Source organism: Chionomys nivalis, chromosome 2 (genome assembly GCF_950005125.1).
Source record: "Chionomys nivalis chromosome 2, mChiNiv1.1, whole genome shotgun sequence".
NCBI lineage: Eukaryota > Metazoa > Chordata > Mammalia > Rodentia > Cricetidae > Chionomys > Chionomys nivalis.
Window position 1 is genome coordinate 129,573,860 of NC_080087.1, and position 19,515 is coordinate 129,593,374.

General features: G+C 35.7%; 1 protein-coding gene across 6 annotated transcripts in view; it reads left to right on the plus strand.

Annotated features, from left to right (window-relative positions):
* The window catches only part of Kansl1l (KAT8 regulatory NSL complex subunit 1 like), an 83,861-nt gene that overhangs the window by 35,688 nt on the left and 28,658 nt on the right, over positions 1-19,515 (plus strand). For 5 of the 6 annotated variants that reach the window (XM_057763360.1, XM_057763361.1, XM_057763364.1 and 2 more), the window contains exons 4-6: positions 4,757-4,954; positions 5,373-5,494; positions 13,675-13,879. In XM_057763360.1, the coding sequence (XP_057619343.1) occupies positions 4,757-4,954; positions 5,373-5,494; positions 13,675-13,879 (525 nt within the window). The remainder of the gene's footprint in view (positions 1-4,756; positions 4,955-5,372; positions 5,495-13,674; positions 13,880-19,515) is intronic. The other variant, XM_057763363.1, reaches the window with a different exon arrangement.

Consider the following 19,515-nt stretch of genomic DNA (forward strand, 5'->3'; position numbering starts at 1 on the left):
TGAGCCAGTGAGGTTTAAGTTGTTTCACGTTTTAACTGTTGTATGCTGTGAATAGTGTAAAATCTAACTCTTCAAGGTGCTCTTTTCAGTGGAACATGATGTGTGCCTTTAATCCCAGCACTTGGGAAAGGGAGGCAAGTGAATTTCTTTGAGTTTAAGGTCTGCTTGCCTACGTAGTGAGTTCCAAGTTAGCCAGGGTTCCATAGTGAGAGCTTTTCCCAGAAACAAACAAACAAAAATACACAGTACTCCTTCAATTATTTTAGCTATACATATAGAAATGGAATTACAGGATTGTATTGTAATTCTATTTTTAATTTTTAATGAACTATATTATACAGTAGTTCTAATTACTACAGGTTGTGACCAAAATCCTGTTGTTGTTGGGGTTTTTTTTGCTTTTTTAAATGATGATATTACATGTTGTAAGGTGATATCTCTTCAGTTGTGATTTATATTTACCTAATATTTATATCAATATTAATGATGTTGAGCTTATTTTTATGTTAACTGGTTATTTTTATATATTCTATGGAGAAATATACATCAAATCTTTGTTATTTTCTTTGTTGTTGCTGAACTTTATATTCTCGATGATAATTGCTTCTCTAATATGTGATTTCTAAATCTTTTCTACCATTTGTTTGTTGTCTTTTTACTTTGTATATATTACTTTTATGAATTCTAATTTATTCTATTTTTATTGGTGCCTTTGGTGTTACTATGTTTTCTTCAAGAGTTATGGTTTTAGGTCTTACATTGAGGTATTTATGTACTTCCTGTACATAAATTTATCTAGTACATAATACATTTATGGGGTCTATTTTGAGTTGACGTTTGTGGCGTTAGAGTCGAATTTCCATTCTTTTGTGGCATTAGATAGAGTCGAATTTCCATTCTTTTGTGTGTATATTTCCAGTTTCCCCAGGGTCAAATTAGTTAAAAAGATTTTGCTTTTTCTACTGAATGGTTTTGATACTATTCTTAAAATCATTTGACAGTATATGCAAATATTTTATTCTTTGCTCTATTTGTCTGTTTATGGTTAGGCTATTATTACACTATTTTAATAATAGCCACTTTAGAATCAAGGAGTGTAAGTCTTCCAGGTTTTGGTTTGTATTTTTATTTATCAAATGAAAATTCAACATGCCACATGAGACACAGTGAAAGCATGCACCAATTTTGCAATACTACCAGCTGAGAATCCTTTCTCTTTCCCAGCATTTGATGTGGGTTACTTTGTTGGTCTTTGCCATTCTAGCTGAGATCATATGAAATCCCAAAGTTGTTTTGATTTGCATTTTCCTAATTGCTAGGGATGATGAGCATTTTAAAAGATATTTCTCAGTCGTTCCCCACACCCCGCTTCTTTTGAGAACTCTCCATTCCAGTTCCAGGCCCATTTTCTGAATGAATCATTTGTTTTGTTTTTGACTGTCTTTTGAGTTCTTTGTATGTTCTAGATACTAAAAGTTTGTCAGATGTGTAGGTGGTCAACATTCCTCCCCCGTTCTTTGGGCTTTCTTTTACCTGCTTTTTTTCTTTATCTTTGCAGAAGGTTTTCACTTCTATTAAATTTCAGCAGTTGTTGGCCTTGAGTCTTGAGGAAAATGGAGTGCTACTCAGGAAGTCCTTTCCTATAGCTGCACCGCAGGCACTCCTGTGCTTTCCTCTAGCAGTTTCAGTGCTTCAGGTTTAGTCTTTGATTCATTTGGAGTCAAGGTTTTGTGCAAGGTGATGGATAATGGGTCTAATTTTGTTCTTCTGCAATATGGACAACCAATTTTTCTCAGCACCATTTGTTGAAGATGCTTTCTTTTTTCTAGCCTATATTTTTGGCCTCTTTGTCAAATATTAAGTGCCCGAAGTTAGATGTGCTCATGTTTTAGATCTTTGATTTTGTTTCATTGGCTCACATATCTATTTTGTGACAATATATTGTTTTTATTACTCTGTAATATATCTTAAAATTTGAAATTTTAATCCGCCGAGCATTGTTCTTTCCTTTCAAAATTTTTTGGCTATACATGGTTCTTCTGTGGTTCCATACGAAGTGTAGAATACTGTTCTTTTTCTGTTTCTGTGAAGAATGGATGGGGATTTTGATTTGGAGTGCACTGAATTTGTAAATATATTTTTGCAGAATTGTCATTTTTCACAATGTTCATGCTAACAACCCATGAGCAATAGTGTCTCTCCATTTTCTAATGTCTGTCTCTTTTTTTGCATAAATTTAAAGTTTTCATTATAGATTTCCCTCATTTCCTTGGCTTGGTTTATTCCTAGATATTCTCTGAACCTATTGTAAGTGGGAGTGTGTCCATGATCTCCCTCTCTGTGCATTTGTTTGTGTACAGAAAAGCTATTGATTTGTGCACATTGATACTGTTATGTTGCTGAGTTTATCATTTCTAGAAGTTTTCTGATAGAATCTTTAGAATCTCCATACTATATCATCTGAAAAAGGGGATAGTTTTACTTCTTTCCATATTTGTATTGAAGAATGTGTTTTTAAATTTTTTCTTTTTCTTTTGAACTCATATATGACTTAATATATGGTCTTTTGGGGGAAATTTACAGTGTATATACTTAGGAATCTATATGCTGCTATTGTATAGTTCTATGTATAGCTGTTAAATCTAGTTCACTGTTTTAGATCCTCTGTTTATTTTATTCTTCAGTAGTGAGTTATTATTGTGTAACTATTTCTTCACTTTTATTATGTTTTGCTTCCTCTATTTTGGTCAATTATTAGCTGTATAAATGTTTATAATTGTTATGTCTCTATTGACTGACATCAGTATTGCCACCCTGTTCTCTTTTGCTTGCTATTTGTGTGGTATGTTTTTCTATCAATTTCAGCTTATTATACCATTGGATTAAGTATTTCTTCTAGACAAGTTTACATTGATATGTTTTTATTTGTCTCTGTTGTTCTGTGACTTTTCATTGGAGGGTTTAATCCATTTAGAATCAAAGTAATTAATTACAAGGATCAATTTACTTTTGACATCTTGCTGTTTGTTTTCTGTATGTTGTATGACTTTCTTGTGACTCATTTCTTGCATTACTGTCCTCTTTTTATTCGTTTTATTTTGTACTTTATTTTGGGGCAAAATTTCACTATGAAGTGGTAGCTAGCCAGGAAGTTGAAATGGAGATCAGGTGACCTTGAATTTACATACATTCTCCTACTTCTCTTCCCAAGTGCTGGGGTTAAGGACTTGTAATACCATGCTTGGATTTACTTATTTTTTTTTGGTGTTGAAAGTCCTTCCAGTTTTCTTTTGTGTGTATACTATAGTTATTTTATTTGTGGTTACTACTTAAGATTGCTTCTAACTTTACAAAATTTTACCATTCTAATTTGAATTTATAACAGTACAACTTCAACAACATAGAATTCTCTTCCTTTCTTTATAACAAAATTTCACTTTTGTCTTTTATGACATAAAACATAAATTAATAATTCTTTTAAATATACTGATCTCTTAAATAATAATAGAAGACAAAGGTGAAATCACAAACCACTGTTTCAGTATTGCTATATTTTATAATTCTCATGTATTAACTTATATGAGCTTTTTATTTCCAACTTTTTCTCAAAAATCTCAATTATCAAGCCGAATTTTTTCTTCTGTTTTGTTGATTTTCTCCTATGTGTTATTCTCTTTTCTCCCCAGGTCATAGATTGATTTCCTTACTTCATTTATCTGTTTGAGTCCTCTTTGAGGTCATTGATCGTTGTTTTTTTTTTTTTTTTTTTTTTGCTAGTAAACTTTTTAGGTCTTTATCTGGGCTTTAGTATGTTTTAATTTAGTAATTATTATTCTTTAGAGTTGTTATAGTGGGCTTTTGGTTTTGTATATTTCTACATTCACTCTTGGTTTGGGTATCTCTTCTAGTTTGGGAGAAATCCTTTTAGTTATTTGCATATTCCTGTGCACTCAATACCCAGTTCTACTTTTTTTTTTTTTTTTTTTTTTTTTTGGTTTTTCGAGACAGGGTTTCTCTGTGGTTTTGGAGCCTGTCCTGGAACTAGCTCTTGTAGACCAGGCTGGTCTCGAACTCACAGAGATCCGCCTGCCTCTGCCTCCCGAGTGCTGGGATTAAAGGCGTGCGCCACCACCGCCCGGCCCAGTTCTACTTTTTGATGTGTCCTTTTCCCCCTTCTCTCTGCAGGTTGGTAGGTGAGACTGTGTTTTGTTATTCTTTCTTCTTTTTGGTCTATTATTTGTTTCTCTGTAATTTTCAGGTACCCCATCACTTTTTTTGCACATTTCCAAACTCTCTTTCCCCTTTTCTCTTTGCATCAAGGCTTGCTTTGTTTCTCTCCCTTTCCTCTCCTCCCCTCCCCTCCCCTTCCTCTCTTTCTCTCTTTCTTCTTGTCACTTCTAAGTTTCCAGTCCATCGTCTTACTCTAATGGTCTAATCACATAGGGTTTAAAAAAGATTTTAATTGTGTGTGTGTGTATGTGTGTGTTTGTGTATGCATTCGTGTGTGCATGCTCTCACATGCCAGAAGAGTATGTTGGATTCTCTGGAGCTGGAGTTGTAGGTGATTGTAGACTGCTGGACATAGGTGCTGGGATCCAAATTCAGTTGCTCTAAAAGTACATGCTCTTCACTGCTGAGCCATCTCTCCACCTCCAGTCAGTTTTTTAAGAGAGATAAACTGTATTTTCAATTTTAAATCTATGTTTTCCATGAGGACAATAGGATGTGATCACTCTTATTGCTTCTTACCCCCTAGGGGATAGTGATCTTAGAAGAATGTCAGCTGCCAAAAGACATTTTGAAAAAACAGATACAATTTTCAAATCAAGCGGCTTCATTAAACACTTCAGTGAATTCTCAGATTCCCCAAAGGAGCGAAGAGACCTTGCCAGAGCACGACTTTGAGATGTCACCGAGCAGCCCTACGCTACTTCTTCGAAACATAGAAAAACAGGTAATCTTAGTGTTTGCTTTATGAAATAACTTTAGATAGGGTTTTGCTTCTTAAACTATTTGATAGGGTTTAGATATCAAATATCTTCCAAAAGTCACATTAGTCTCTAGCTCATTGTATATTAGTCTCTAACTCATAGACCCAATCCTTGAAAGTTGATTAAATCATGAAGGTTCTGACCAGATCAACAAAGTGGTAGATATGTAATTTGTTAGAAGTTGTAAGGTGGGGTCTTGTTGGAGAAAGCTGGCCATTATGAACAGATTTTTGAAAAAACAACAGTATGGCTTCATTTTCAAGGATGATTCAGTATATGCAAGTCAGTAAATATAATACAGTATATAAGTATACTTTTGGAGAGAAATTCAGGATCTTAATGATGCTTAACTGTACTAAAGTGCTAACTGTTTCTTTATAGAGTGCACAGTTGACTGAGATCATTAACAGTTTGATTGCCCCTCTCAACTTGTCTCCAACTTCCTCACCCCTCTCCTCCAAATCCTCCAGCCACAAATGTCTGGCTAATGGCATTTCAAGGAGGTAGGTATTACTTGAAGAGTTTGACTTCTAAATTTGGCTTATTTTATTTTAATTTTATAGCCATTTTTAGGATTACAATACTACAATCATAGATCATGGGTACAGTTTTAGATATAAATAAGTACATAGGATTAATATAGTTACCCATGAGGAATTTTTAGGAATTTTAATGCTTCTAAAAATCATACTAGTGATAATATTTGCTATGGAAGTATTACCTTAATACTGTGACTTCCATTTTGTACATTCTTTATTCTTGATCTTTAGTTTACTGTAACTTAAAAAAAGACCCTAGATATAGTTAGACACAGACGATTGGCACATAACACCATAATTTTACATTAATTTTTATATTAATAATCACATTATTAGTTATTTTAGGAACCTTCTAATATATCAAAATAAAATATATATCCAGATGAAAATCATATTAAGTATTAATATTAATGGAATAGCTATCCCACTCTTGAATGTTATTAGTGAATAGAAACTAAATATTTATTTATTTATTTATTTATTTCTTAAAGATTTCTGCCTCTTCCCCACCACCGCCTCCCATTTCCCTCCCCCTCCCCCAATCAAGTCTTCCTCCCTCCTCAGCCCAAAGAGCAATCAGGGTTCCCTGCCCTGTGGGAGGTCCAAGGACCACCCACCTCCATCTAGGTCTAGTAAGGTGAGCATCCAAACTACCTAGGCTCCCACAAAGCCACTACATGCAATAGGATCAAAAACCCATTGCCATTGTTCATGAGTTCTCAGTAGTCCTCATTGTCCGCTATGTTCAGCAAGTCCGGTTTTGTCCCGTGCTTTTTCAGACCCCGGCCAGCTGGCCTTGGTGAGTTCCTGATAGAACATCCCCATTGTCTCAGTGTGTGGGTGCACCCCTCGCGGTCCTGAGTCCCTTGCTCGTGCTCTCTCTCTCCTTCTGCTCCTCCTTTGGATCGTGAGACTTCAGTCCGGTGCTCCAATGTGGGTCTCTGTCTCTGTCTTCTTTCATCGCCTGATGAAGGTTAATATTCAGGAGGATGCTTATATGTTTTTCTTTGGGTTCACCTTCTTATTTAGCTTCTCTAGGATCACGAATTATAGTCTCAATGTCCTTTATTTATGGCTAGAAATCAAATATGAGTTTTGTTTCTAATTGACTATTCAGAAAGCTTGTTTTAAAATATTTCTGAAGTTTTATTTATACTCAGTCATTTTCCCCTGGATCTATCATGAAAGTAGTTTTTCTACTGATTTTACTTGATTTTTGACATAGTGTCATATTTTGCATTGTTGATGCTTCCCTTAGAAAGTAAGACTTGCTGGTTGTATAGGGCAAATATGACAAGTCTCATTTACAAGAATCCTGTTTTAGGGATCCATGATGAAAGTCAGTTACAAGTTGAGTTGTAAAATGATGAATGAGCATTGTGGCTTCAGACTAAATACATTTTCTATATCATTTTGTTTTATGTAAATTATGTTTATTATCATAAACACACACACACACACACACACACCATGACCACAGCAACTCATATAAAGGAAAACATGTGAGGTGGTGGTTTACAGCTTCAAAGGTTCAGTCCATTACCATCATGGCAGGGAATCTGGCAGCATGCAGGCAGACATGGTACTGGAGAAGTAGCTGAGAGTTCTACATCATGCAGGAGGCAGTAGGATGTCAACCGAGACACTGAGCAGTATCTTGAGCATAGAAAACCTCAGAGCACACAGTGACACTCTTCCTCCAACAGCCATACTCACTCCAAGAAAACCACACCTCCTAGTAGTGCCACTCCCTGTATTACATTCACCCTACCACATAATCTTGTATATTTTCTATATTACAGGAAGAGAATAGTCAGAATGGGCACGGTGATGCATTTCTGTCATCCTGGCTACTTGCAAGGCTGGGGCAGGAGCATTGCAAGAGCTGGAGATGTGGCTTAGTTGTAATACACGGACACGGCATATGTGGAGCTCTCTACTCAGTTACCATTAGTCAAGAATAGACATGGGAGGGCTGGAGAGATGGCTCAGTGGTTAAGAGTACTGCCTGCTCTTCCAAAGGTCCTGAGTTTAATTCCCAGCAACCACATGGTGGCTCACAACCATCTGTAATAAGGTCTGGTGCCCTCTTCTGGCCTGCAGACATACATACAGACAGAATATAGTATACATAATAAATAAATAAATATTTAAAAAAAAAAGAATAGACATGGGAACAATCAACTAGTTCATGAGCAGTTTGAATATCAGATAACAATTGTGATTTATTTTGTTAAAGTTTTTACATATTATCTGTCTTCTGTTTTTGACAGTACATAAGCTTCAAAAAAGTAGAATATCTTTGGTTTATCTTTTTAAATCGTGGTTTGGGGTTTTATTTTGAACACTTGCATCAGTAACAGACATATTATGAACATCAATTAATATTGAATGAATCAAATATTTGTTTGTCATCTTTCAGTCCACATAAGAAATATACCTGAGATGATCAGCTTTGAATTCAGATACATTTATTTTGGTTTTCAGTTTTAGAAGTTCACAATCAGTTGGTTAGCTTGAGGCTGGCAGTGAGACAGCACACCATGGTGAGAGTATTTGGTGGAACAAAGTACCCTGCTACCCTGTTCATCAGGAACCAGGGAGCAAAAAGGAAGACAAGAGTGTGGGTTCTCAAGCACCCTTCTTTTAAGATCCCCATAAGCATCCAAACACACATGCACGCACACACGTGCACATGTGTGTGGATACACACACACAATCTTTAAAAAATGAAAAATTGAAAGCAGTAGAAAGTATCTATAAGGTAGTAAGGAACAACTTATAGGAAGAGAAAGCCTCTTTTACAAGTCGTGTGATAAGCTTGTGTGCATGCCATGAAATCTCTTTTGGTTAAATAGAGCCTTTTGTGATTTTAGCTGCATTCTGGGTAGTTGACCTGTCATGTAAGTAACGTCACAAGTCAAACATTTTAGTTCTCCTATCAAAGTGCACTCATCCCAGCTTTACATCAGATTATATCATAATTTTGCATATTATGGAAGAAATTTAAAATGTAAAGTTTAGCCTTTCTTTAACTTTTGAGGGAGTTAAATAAAACCATGATACTTTTTAAATATTTAGGTCAATTTTTATAAGTATCTTAATAACCTTTTCTCATACTGTCTTTAAACTCACTGTTAATTATCTTCTGGGGAACTTTTTTGTGCATTTGTTATTATTCATTGATTTCTAACCCTCATTTACTAATTAAGGGAACTGTCTACCTGAAAGTGGTAAGGTTGGATTTAATTTTTTAGGTTTATTAATCCTAGCACTAACACCTGAAAAGAGTCACTGAGAACCAAATAAGTATATGTAAAACTCCAAATAAATGAAGCATTGCATTCTGTCAATGAGGTAGTTATACATTTTTAGACCTGATATTCTAAAATGAACATAAGATGCCATATATTATCTCTGAGAAAGTGAATTTCTACTTGAAATAAGGTCTAAATTTTTGTTTGATTTTGCCTTACTGAGTTCCAGAATGGGGTATGAAATTACATTTTCACGACCCATTGCCACACTGTCGTCACTTGTAATTGTCTCACGTGCCGTGCAGCCATCCCTTCTAGCTGGTGTCATAATTGAAAAGACGCAGTCTGACAACCATGTCAACTATGCTGTGAAACTAAGTCACATCACAGTAGTATTGTTTGCTAGCAACATTTTCTGGGTCACTGCTCTCAATATAAGTTTGGATTCTGATGGATGACACTAATTATCATATTAGCTAGATATATGATGTCAGTAGGAAGATGAAACCTCCCTGTTGTTTTGAAAGAAGTACCACTAGGAATTACTTTTATTTGTAAAACAGCTTCTTTTCGTTTTTATCTCTAATGATATAAGTGTCAAACTAATTTTATACAGGGGAATTTACTGGTATACTGCTAAAATTGTGTCTAGAAAATATGTAATTCTATAATAACATGTTTATTTTGGTCTATTAATTGGAAAAATGAGAATACAAAATTTATTGTACAATGATTTCTTAGAAAAACATTTGAGGGGTATACAGCAAAAACAGTATTTCATCTGAGAAGGCTGGGTTCAGAAAGTAGTTTAGCTTGTATTTGTGTGTGGGGAGTCATATCTGGGTACCGAGGTGTACATGTTCCTAGTATGCTTACTGAGGTCGGAGGACACCTGCGGAGCCTGTCCTTGGGATACCTGCTTCCCTTTGAGCTAGTGATCTTCACCACATGGGCTCAGCTTCTCAGAAGCTGCGTGTCTTCTCTTACTGTGCAGTTGACGGGCTTACAGATCCCAGCCACCACATCACACTCCTTGCATGCCTTCTGAACAATCCAAACATACGTGCTAAGGCTGGTGAAGTGATCCCCTATGCCTTTAACTTTATGTTTTCCTTTTGTGTGTGTTTCCAAATTTTCTTTGAAGTGACAACACTACTTTTTTTTAAAACTCAGATAAGAAATAACAGTTAACAGTAGCTTTCTGTTTTTTGTTTTTTCTTTTGTCTTTATGCTTTCAAATCCTTTTTAGGCAGGTATTGAGGTGCATGCCTGTCATTCTAATCCTTTAGAGGCTGGCATAGATGGTTCATGAGTTCCAGGCCTGGCCAGTTTGGGCCATAGTGAGTTTGAGGCTAAATTTGGCCTGCATAGCGAGAACTTTCCTCAAAAACAACTACAAAAAGAAATAATAATATTCTCAAAAACAACTACAAAAAGAAATAATAATAAAAAGTCCCATTTGAAGTTTATAGCCAGAGGTAAGAATACAAATAACACTATAATAATCAGTTTCTTTTTCTTTTTTTTTGAGACAGGGTTTCTCTGTGGTTTTGGAGCCTGTCCTGGAACTAAGTTTCTTTTTCTTTATGGAAAACATTAAACATAGAAAATATATTAAAAATCCACCTATTTCTAGACTTAAATTATCTCAATTTTTTGCTAATTCAGTTAAGTGGTTTCTATTTCTAACATGATTGTTTACTCCAGAAATATTTTAAAAGTAAATTCTGGCCCGGAGGTGGTGGTGCATGCCTGTAATTTTGACACTTGGGAGACGGGCAGGAGGATCTCTGTGAGTTCAAGTCCAGCCTGGTCTACAGAGCAAGTTCCAAGACCAGCCAAGGCTATAACATAGAGAAGCCCTGTCTTGAACATATACATATATGCACTTTTTAAAAACCATTGGAACTGTATTGTTTGACAAGCTATATGTCTCAATTATTAACTAGTTAAATATGCTAATATTTGCCATTGTACTTGAAAAAAAATCCCTTTTATCTGGAAATGGTGTACGATCCCAGCACTTTGTACTTTTTACATTTTGAGATAGGTCTTACTAAATTGTGTAAGCTGGTCTTTGCTTTATCTGTGTCCCAGGCAGGACTTGAACTTACAGCCTGATTCATTGCTGAGGCTACCTGAGTAGCTAGTATTACACACTGGTGTCACCAAGCCTGGCTAAAGACTTTAGGTGACAGTTTGTGTTATTACTAACTGCTATAAATATCACTGACATAGTTGTTGAATGTATTATAGTTACCATCTTCCCTCTTTAATTCTTCTTTTTGTTTTTATTGACATAAACTACCCAGACTTCTTTAGATCTTTCTGATTTCCCGTTGCTGTGTAAACATTCTTGAATTTTTTGTTTTATCACTCTAAAAGAATATTTTTATAGTAGATGTAATATAATTTAAACACAATAGTACTGTTATAAAAAATACTATCTTTTGTGTGTAGCATGTGTGGGTATGAATGTGTATAGCAATATGGTATGTGGTTGTATGCGCATGCATGTGGAGGCCAGAGGTCAAAGTTGGATGTCTCCCTCAAGCACTTGCCACCATGTTTTCAGAGACAAGATCTCACTGAACCTGGAGGGAATCCATCCAGCAGAGTTTTCAGTTTCACTTAAGACTGTCTTTTGCCCCAGTGTTGGGGTAATGAAAAAAAAAGAAAAACAGAGGTACTGCTGCACTTGGCTTTTACTTGGCATCCAAACGCAGGTTCTTGTACTTCCATGGCACGTATTTTACAGACTGAACTAACTTTCTCTCTCTCTCTCTCTCTCTCTCTCTCTCTCTCTCTCTCTCTCTCTCTCTCTGTTTCTCTCTCTTTTTCTTGATTTATTTAATATGTACCATGTTCTGTCTGCATGTATGTACATATGAACAGATCTCATTATGATGGTTATGAGCCACCATGTTGCTGCAGACTGAGCTATTTCCCTGGACACAGAAGAACTGCAAACACCAATTGGTCTCAAAGTCAATTAGCATTATTTGGTTGGTGATATGCCAAAGATAAAAGAGCAAATGGAGACCTCTACTCAGTGTCTCCAGGTTCTTGTCATCATTAAAGAAATAATAAGTAAGGCATTTGGAGCAAGTTTCTTACAAGGCAGAGAGTTACATGGTGAAGCAGTAATAGTTGGCTTCTCAGGAAAAAACATCCCAAATCTCCAGTAGCTCCTTTTTTGCCCAAACTTAAAATGATGAGGGATTATTCTTGAGTTATTGTAGAAGCAAGGTGAGGGGTTACAGGAGGGAGTGTGGGTGTGTCCTGGAATAGGGCTGACCAGCATTTCTGCCCTTATGTGGAGTTTGTCAGATGCAGCATGCTGTCAGATACATGAGAAAAGCAAGCAAATTTGCAAGGCTAGTAATCTGAAGATGTATTTATAATGAATCAAAGTGTAGTCAGCAGCTGTCCTAGCAGATGTTGAGGAGTTTCATAATGTACCACCATTTACCAAGTCTGCTGTTTGTCGCTTTATTCCCTGTGTATCTAGCCTATCTCGATGTAATGTTAGACTACTAAGTCAACTAGTATTGGTCTGCATAAAGTTGAAAGGCTTACATTGTATTAGTACATATATAATGTATCAATATATTAGCATATTACATATTAGTATAATATTACAATATATTAGTATATTAATATGTAATATAATAATGCAAGTTAAGTGTGTCAACATAAAACAACTCTCCAAAATTCCTAAGACAGTTTATTCTGAGTGATTGCACTTAGGAACAAATTCAGGTTGCCCTGAATGATATTTTTCACTGTGGAAACAATTTCATGAACATTTTTATGGACAAAAAAAACACAGACATCAAGACACCTAGCAACTATAGGGTTCAAGTAGGCCAGTTACATCAAAGCGTTAGCATTTTAAGGTGCTGACTCTTGACGTTATTAGTTTTTTGCATTGGTGGAAGCTGGTGTAAGCATCTGGCCTTTCCTCTTCCCAGAATTCTTTTAGTCTGGTTACCCTGCCTTCCTGCCTGGCTGCTAGCCAGTCAGCATTTTATTAGACCAATATGAGTGACAAATCATTACAGTTTACAAGAGCATTATCCCACAGCAGGTAGTAACTTATTTATTAATATATTCCAAAGGTTCTTTTTCTACTGCTAGTCAAAATAAAACTAGATCAGATTCAGAAAAGAATAACAAATGGCTATTAACGAACAAAAGATACCTAATTTTTCTCTTGATGTGTAATATTGAAACATAATCATGAAGTTTTAACCTGTCAGCTTGTAAAATCTTTATGATAGGGATCTTTTTTTCTGGGAACATGAGTTCACAAAACCTTAAATATAATATTAAAAATTGCAATAAAGATTAATTATAAAATTATATTTTCCATATATAGCTTATTTCATTATTTTATAGTTGTAAGTTACATCATGAGTTTTAAAAGTTTCTAAGCTATAATAGGATTGTAGCTGTTTCAGAATTCACTAAAATTTGAAATGCAGTAAGCTTGCTTATTTAAGAGGAATTTAAAATGCAGTTAGGAGACCTTGGGACTTTTTCAGCCTTAGTTCTGATGTACTTCATCTAAACATGAAAAGAAATTGGCATAAATAGTTTAAACTATGTCATCTGTGAATTATTGATTTACAAAAAACATTCATCTTATATTAAAAACATTTTAACTTTGAAAATGTACCTTTTGCAGCAGAAAATAGAAATTATTTCTATATTTTTACTATGTAATTCTCCATTAATATCAATTATTTTACCTATTGTTATCACAAATTGACTAAAAGTTAATACTCTTCTATCATAATAAAACAAGAAAATTTACATTTAGTTTTCTTTTTCTGTTCATTTTATTTTGCCCCCCCCAATCTCCAATTATTTCATACATTTCAGTGCTTCAGAGAATTTAGATGAGCTCTCTTCCTCCAGTAGCTGGTTACTTAATCAGAAGCACAGTAAGAAAAGGCGAAAAGACAGGACAAGACTGAAATCTCCATCCTTGGCTATCATGAGTACAGCTGCCCGAACAAGACCCCTTCAGAGTTTCCATAAAAGAAAACTCTACAGATTGAGCCCCACTTTTTACTGGACTCCTCAGGTAAGGCTGCATTTGGGAAAACATGAAGAAAGATTTCACTACCAGTATATTTTGAGTACAACTGGGTATGAATTTTTTATATATATAATACATATTATATTATTTATATATAATAATTACATACAGAAAGCTTAAAATACAGTTTATAAATTAGATAATAATAGATACTGACAATAAAAATTGGGATTTAATATTTTTGAACATAGCAGTAAACTCTGTGTATTTTAAAATTTCTCTTATTCTCAGTTTTCTTTTTTTTTTTTTTAAATAACTATTGTTTTCTTTGCTGTTGGAAATTTAACATGGGCCCCTGAAAGCTAAACCTGCACTCTCCACTGAGCTATGACCAAGCCCCTGGCTTAACAAAATAAATGTATGTTGCTGTTTTGTAAGTAAATTAAACTAATTTTTAAAGAAAACGAAATGTCAAGGTGATCTTTAAAACATTCAGGTAAGGTAATAATGAAATGTGCTTCATATTTGTGTTAGAAATGTTGACTCAGGTAAACACAAGGTATAAGACTAGTGGCAAAAACTGAAGAAGATGGAATCTTGGTAAAGAATGCAGGAACTAGCTTTTTCTAGGCTTCTTCTGGCCAAATGTGGGAATATTTGAGTATGAAAACTTCCTCCCAAACAGGGTCTTGGCTTGATTTACTGTGCAGCCAAGTGTGATCTTGAATTGATTCTCCTGTTTCCACCTCTGGGATGCCTGGATTATGAGTATGCTGGGAATTGAATCTGAACTTTGTGAATGCTAGGCCAGCACTTTACCAACTGAGCTATATCTTCATCCCAATAAGGACAGTGATGAATTACTAAAAACACAGAGGGATAGGGATGTGGCTAAATTGGTAAGAGTGTTTGGTAAGCAGTCACAATGCCCCAGGGAATCTCGGCAAATGCAAGGTCATCCTAGGCTACATAATGAGGTCCAAGCCAATGTGCCCTACATGACACAGTGTCTCAAAACAGCCCAACAGAAAACAAAAGAACACATGCACCCATGAGTTCACAGTGATGACACAGAAAGGATGTAGTGGCTGCTAAGTCAGTATGCAGGTAGACAGGACAGGGTGCTAGTAAATAGGATGGGTGAGAAAATGAAAGAATGACCGGGCAAGAATAGTTAGAGATTAATAACAACCTGAGGTGAGGCCCTAGGAGGAGATTGTAGACAGGATGTCTGCATAGACTTAAAAGTACAACCACCCTTCCTGCCTGTTGCCAAGGGTTCATAATAATTGTATTATTGACAATCAGAAAATATGTCACCCAAGTTGTCAAAGCCAGAGTTGCCTACTAAAAAGATACAGTATTATGCAAAGATGTATCATTCTAACTTAAGTATGCATAGTGATGAGACAAAGCCAAGTTTAGAAATGTGCAACTAAGAAACAAATAGCTTGGAATACTTAAAATGAAACATGATTAATAAAGACTCAGAGAAATTGGGGTTCAACCTGAAGATCAGAAAAGCAAAACAGCCAGTCACTGGCTTTTACCTTGACCTCAGTCTGAAAATGGTGATCCTGCCTCCAGGAACCTCAGGATGAGACTATGTTTGATAGTTGTTTCCTCCCGTTTTATAATCCTCTCTAGTTCTGGGATTAAAGGTGTGCAACACTGGGATCAAAAGCATGCACTGCCCGGTTTATATGGCAACTAGTGTGTCTACTGGGATTAAAGGTTTGTGATATCACTGTCCGCTGTAAGGCTGACCACTGTGGCTGTTTTACTCTCCTGATCCCCAGGCAAGCTTGATTTATTAAAGTTCAACTGAAATGCCACTACAAGTTCTCAGTGTCATGGCATGAAGAATTGTTCTTGATTGAAATATTAAGATATATGACAAAGGATTAATGTGTAATACAGAGCAGAATATTGTCAGAGGGACATTTTTTCTTAGAATAATGAGAAAACTAAAGTATGGTTGATATATTAGATAAAAATATTTATCAGGTTGGGGATTTAGCTATTGAGGGACATCCCCAGTCTACCATCCATAAACCATATATTCTGGCTTCATCCCCAGCACTGCAAGCAAACAAACAAAAGCCAGTATTGAATATTCTGAATGCAGTAACCATTGTTTTGTTAATCAGAAACCAACCTATTTTAGGCAGCACCCACTGAAATATCAACAACCAGTGGCCAACACATATAATAAATTATCTCCTGTCATCTAGAATGTTATTAGTTCTTTATCATCCTTTGGAAAATTGAAGGTACAAACTTTAAGTACATTTCCATACACTCACTGGTTGATACAGGGTAACAAAGAGAAGTAGCAATGGAACAGAGAGAGCTAAGAGCTCTTGTGGTAGAGAGGACATGGGAGGTATTTCTTACTCTGTGACAACAAGGGGGAAGTGTGTGAACTTTTAAATACTATACCATTAAGGACGTTTGTAGGACTCGTGGTTGCAGTTCCAGCATACAAAGAAAGCAGACAATATCACTCGTTACTTTAGACTAAAACAATGAGCAACTTAAAAACTGATTCCTTTTCAGGGATCTGTCAGAGATTTGAGATTGCCAGGCTAATTGCTATCCTGAAATATTGGAAGATAGGAAAATCGAGAATCACATCCAAATTCTGTTTACAGTCGCAGAAGCCATGGGTACACTAACCACATGGACCGCTATTCATTCATGGACTTGCACATTTTAAAACTTAAGGCAAAAAGGGGACTGCTAATGGCTCTAGCATGTAAGGAGGAAGAGAACCAATGTGAAATGAACTTTAGGAGAAAGATTTTACCATCTGAAGGAAGAACAGCTTTTCCATTTTTATTACTGGTTATCTCTCAGTTAAGTGGATGTGTTTGCATGTAAATTAGAGATAGTTTAAGGGCTTAAATATACTAAAAGACTGAGATTTAATAATGAGATTTAAAAAACACTTCTTTTCCACACACTTTATTACCAAGCTAAAAGAGCTCCAGTGTGAGAACAGAGTTTAGCTAAAGATCTGAGGAGGAGCCTAAAGGGAATCTGAAGTGACTCAGGAGGTGAAAGACTTGCAGCATGAGTTAAAAAGACAATGCAAAGTATCTCAGCAGGGAGGAAATACTGGCTTTTGTATTGTTTTTCTATTTATTCCCTTATTAGCTTTTTTTTTCTTGGTTTTGTTCCTTTTTCTGCTTTTATGATTGACTTGCTTGTCTCTGTAGTTTCAGTCTTCTTCCTACCTCTGCTCTATTTTCCTACCATCTGCTTTTACTCCTCTCCTTCCTTCCTTTCTCTTTTACCACTTCCAAGTCCTCCACTCTTTATTTACTGTTAGTGACTTTAGCATTAATAATGTTTAACTCAGCCGGGCGGTGGTGGCGCACACCTTTAATCCCAGCACTCGGGAGGCAGAGGCAGGCAGATCTCTGTGAGTTTGAGACCAGCCTGGTCTACAAGAGCTAGTTCCAGGACAGGCTCCAAAACCACAGAGAAACCCTGTCTCGAAAAACCAAAAAAAAAAAAAAAAATGTTTAACTCCCTTGTTTGTAAATAGTTAGAATCAGACATTTTATATCCTTAGTAAGGATGTAGGTAGTCATGCATTTTAATAATTTAATAACTTTTCTGGACAAATAATTGTTTTGTTATGAATCTCTGCTTCATATCCTTTAAAGAGTAGTGCGAATATAAGCTCAAGAGAAAACTACTCTTAAAAGTTGTGAATATATAAGTGAAAGAAAAATATGTATACATCCCAATAGATGTCTAAGTCATAGTATAATAGCAGGAGAAGTATGAAAAATTTAGACAGTATGACTCCTTATCTAAAAAATAGGTAAAACCAAAGATGCTGAAATACTTGAAACCTAAGACAAAGAATTCAAAAGCCCATTTTTAAATTTGATCAATGACTTTAAAGAAGACATCAATTCAGGACCTAGAAATAGAAAGTCTGCAACATGGATTGAAAATTCATCAAGGAAACAAGTAGCAAACAAATAACAGTAATAATAATAAATTATAATAAACCAGTTGGAACTATTACTAATAGACTAAATCAAGCAGAAGAAAGTACACAGGGATTAAAAACAAAGTCAAGGTCAAGAGTACATTTAGAGATGAGTTAAAAAAAAAAAACAAAAGGCAGGATGTCTATGACTTTGAAAAATTTTGGGAGAGCTCAAACCTAAGTGTACGTGTAATAAAAGTAGTTTCAAGACAAAGGTATCGAAAAACCTAATCAGTTATAGAGTAACATAAAATTTCTCCAACCAATGATATAGACAAACTAGGAATGGAGGCACTAATAATTCCTACAAAATATGGCAGTTGCAGAAGCTCTCCATGTCACATCAGAGTTAAAGGCAAAGAGTAGAACAAAGGAAGACTAAATACATGAGAAAGCTGGTTCTGGTGTCCCACATCGTTATTCTGGCACTTAGGAAAGTGAGAAGGATTTCAGTCACTGGTGAGTTTGTAGTACATTGAAGGGTAACATAGCAAGACTGTCAAAATGGAAACAAAATGTCAAGTACAACACAGCAAAAAGCTACCAGAGGAAAATGTCAATGTGCTTACAAAGGCATCTCCATCAGAATAACATTAGACATCTCCTTTCAACAAAAGTTTGAGGAGCCAGAAAAACATCGGCTGATACCATCCAAGAAATTAGGGCTTTTCTCTGTCAATCTGTCTGTCTGTCTGTCTGTCTGTCTGTCTGTCTGTCTGTCTGTCTGTCTGTCTGTCTGTCTACCTACCTACCTACCTACCTACCTACCTACCTACCTACCTACCTATCTATCTATCTATCTATCTATCTATCTATCTATCTATCTATCTATCATCTACCATCTACCTAAATATAGATAGAGGATGGTTATGTTCTTTCTACTCCAGATTTCTTCAGGGATTTTATTTTTTTAAAAAATCGATATTGAGCCGGGCGGTGGTGGCGCAAGCCTTTAATCCCAGCACTCGGGAGGCAGAGGCAGGCGGATTTCTGTGAGTTCGAGGCCAGCCTGGTCTACAAAGGGAGTTCCAGGCAGGCTCCAAAGCTACAGAGAAACCCTGTCTCGAAAAACAAAAAACAAACAAAAAAAAATTGATATTGAACTTATTCAAGGGCTTTTTCTCTATTGAGACAGTAAGATAATCATGAGATTTATGTTCCTGAGTGTTATATGTGTATGTGCTATATTAATTTGCTTATGTTGAACCATTCCTAAATCTCTGGAATGAAACCAACATGTTTATGGTATATTACAGACATACACAGTATGACAAATATATAGCCAATAATACACAAAATGGGGAAAAATAAAAGCATTTTCCCTAAAAACAAAAGCAAGACAAATCTCTCCATTCTTACTAATTTACCACTGAAATTCTTATCTAGAAAGCATGAGAAAGAAATTAAACGATTACAACTTTTTTAAAACTGAAATGAAATATTCAGTTAGCCTTATTTGCAAAAGACCTTGATAGGGGTTGGAGAAATGGCTCAGCCAATTAAGAACACTCTGCTCTTCCAGCGGACCAGGGTTCAATTTCCAGCACCCACATAGCAACCCACAATTGTCTGTAATATCAGTTCCATGGAGTTTGGTGACCTTTTCTGTCTTCCGTGAATACTAGGTATGCACATGGTGCACATTAATGCATGCAGGCAAAAACCTAGACAC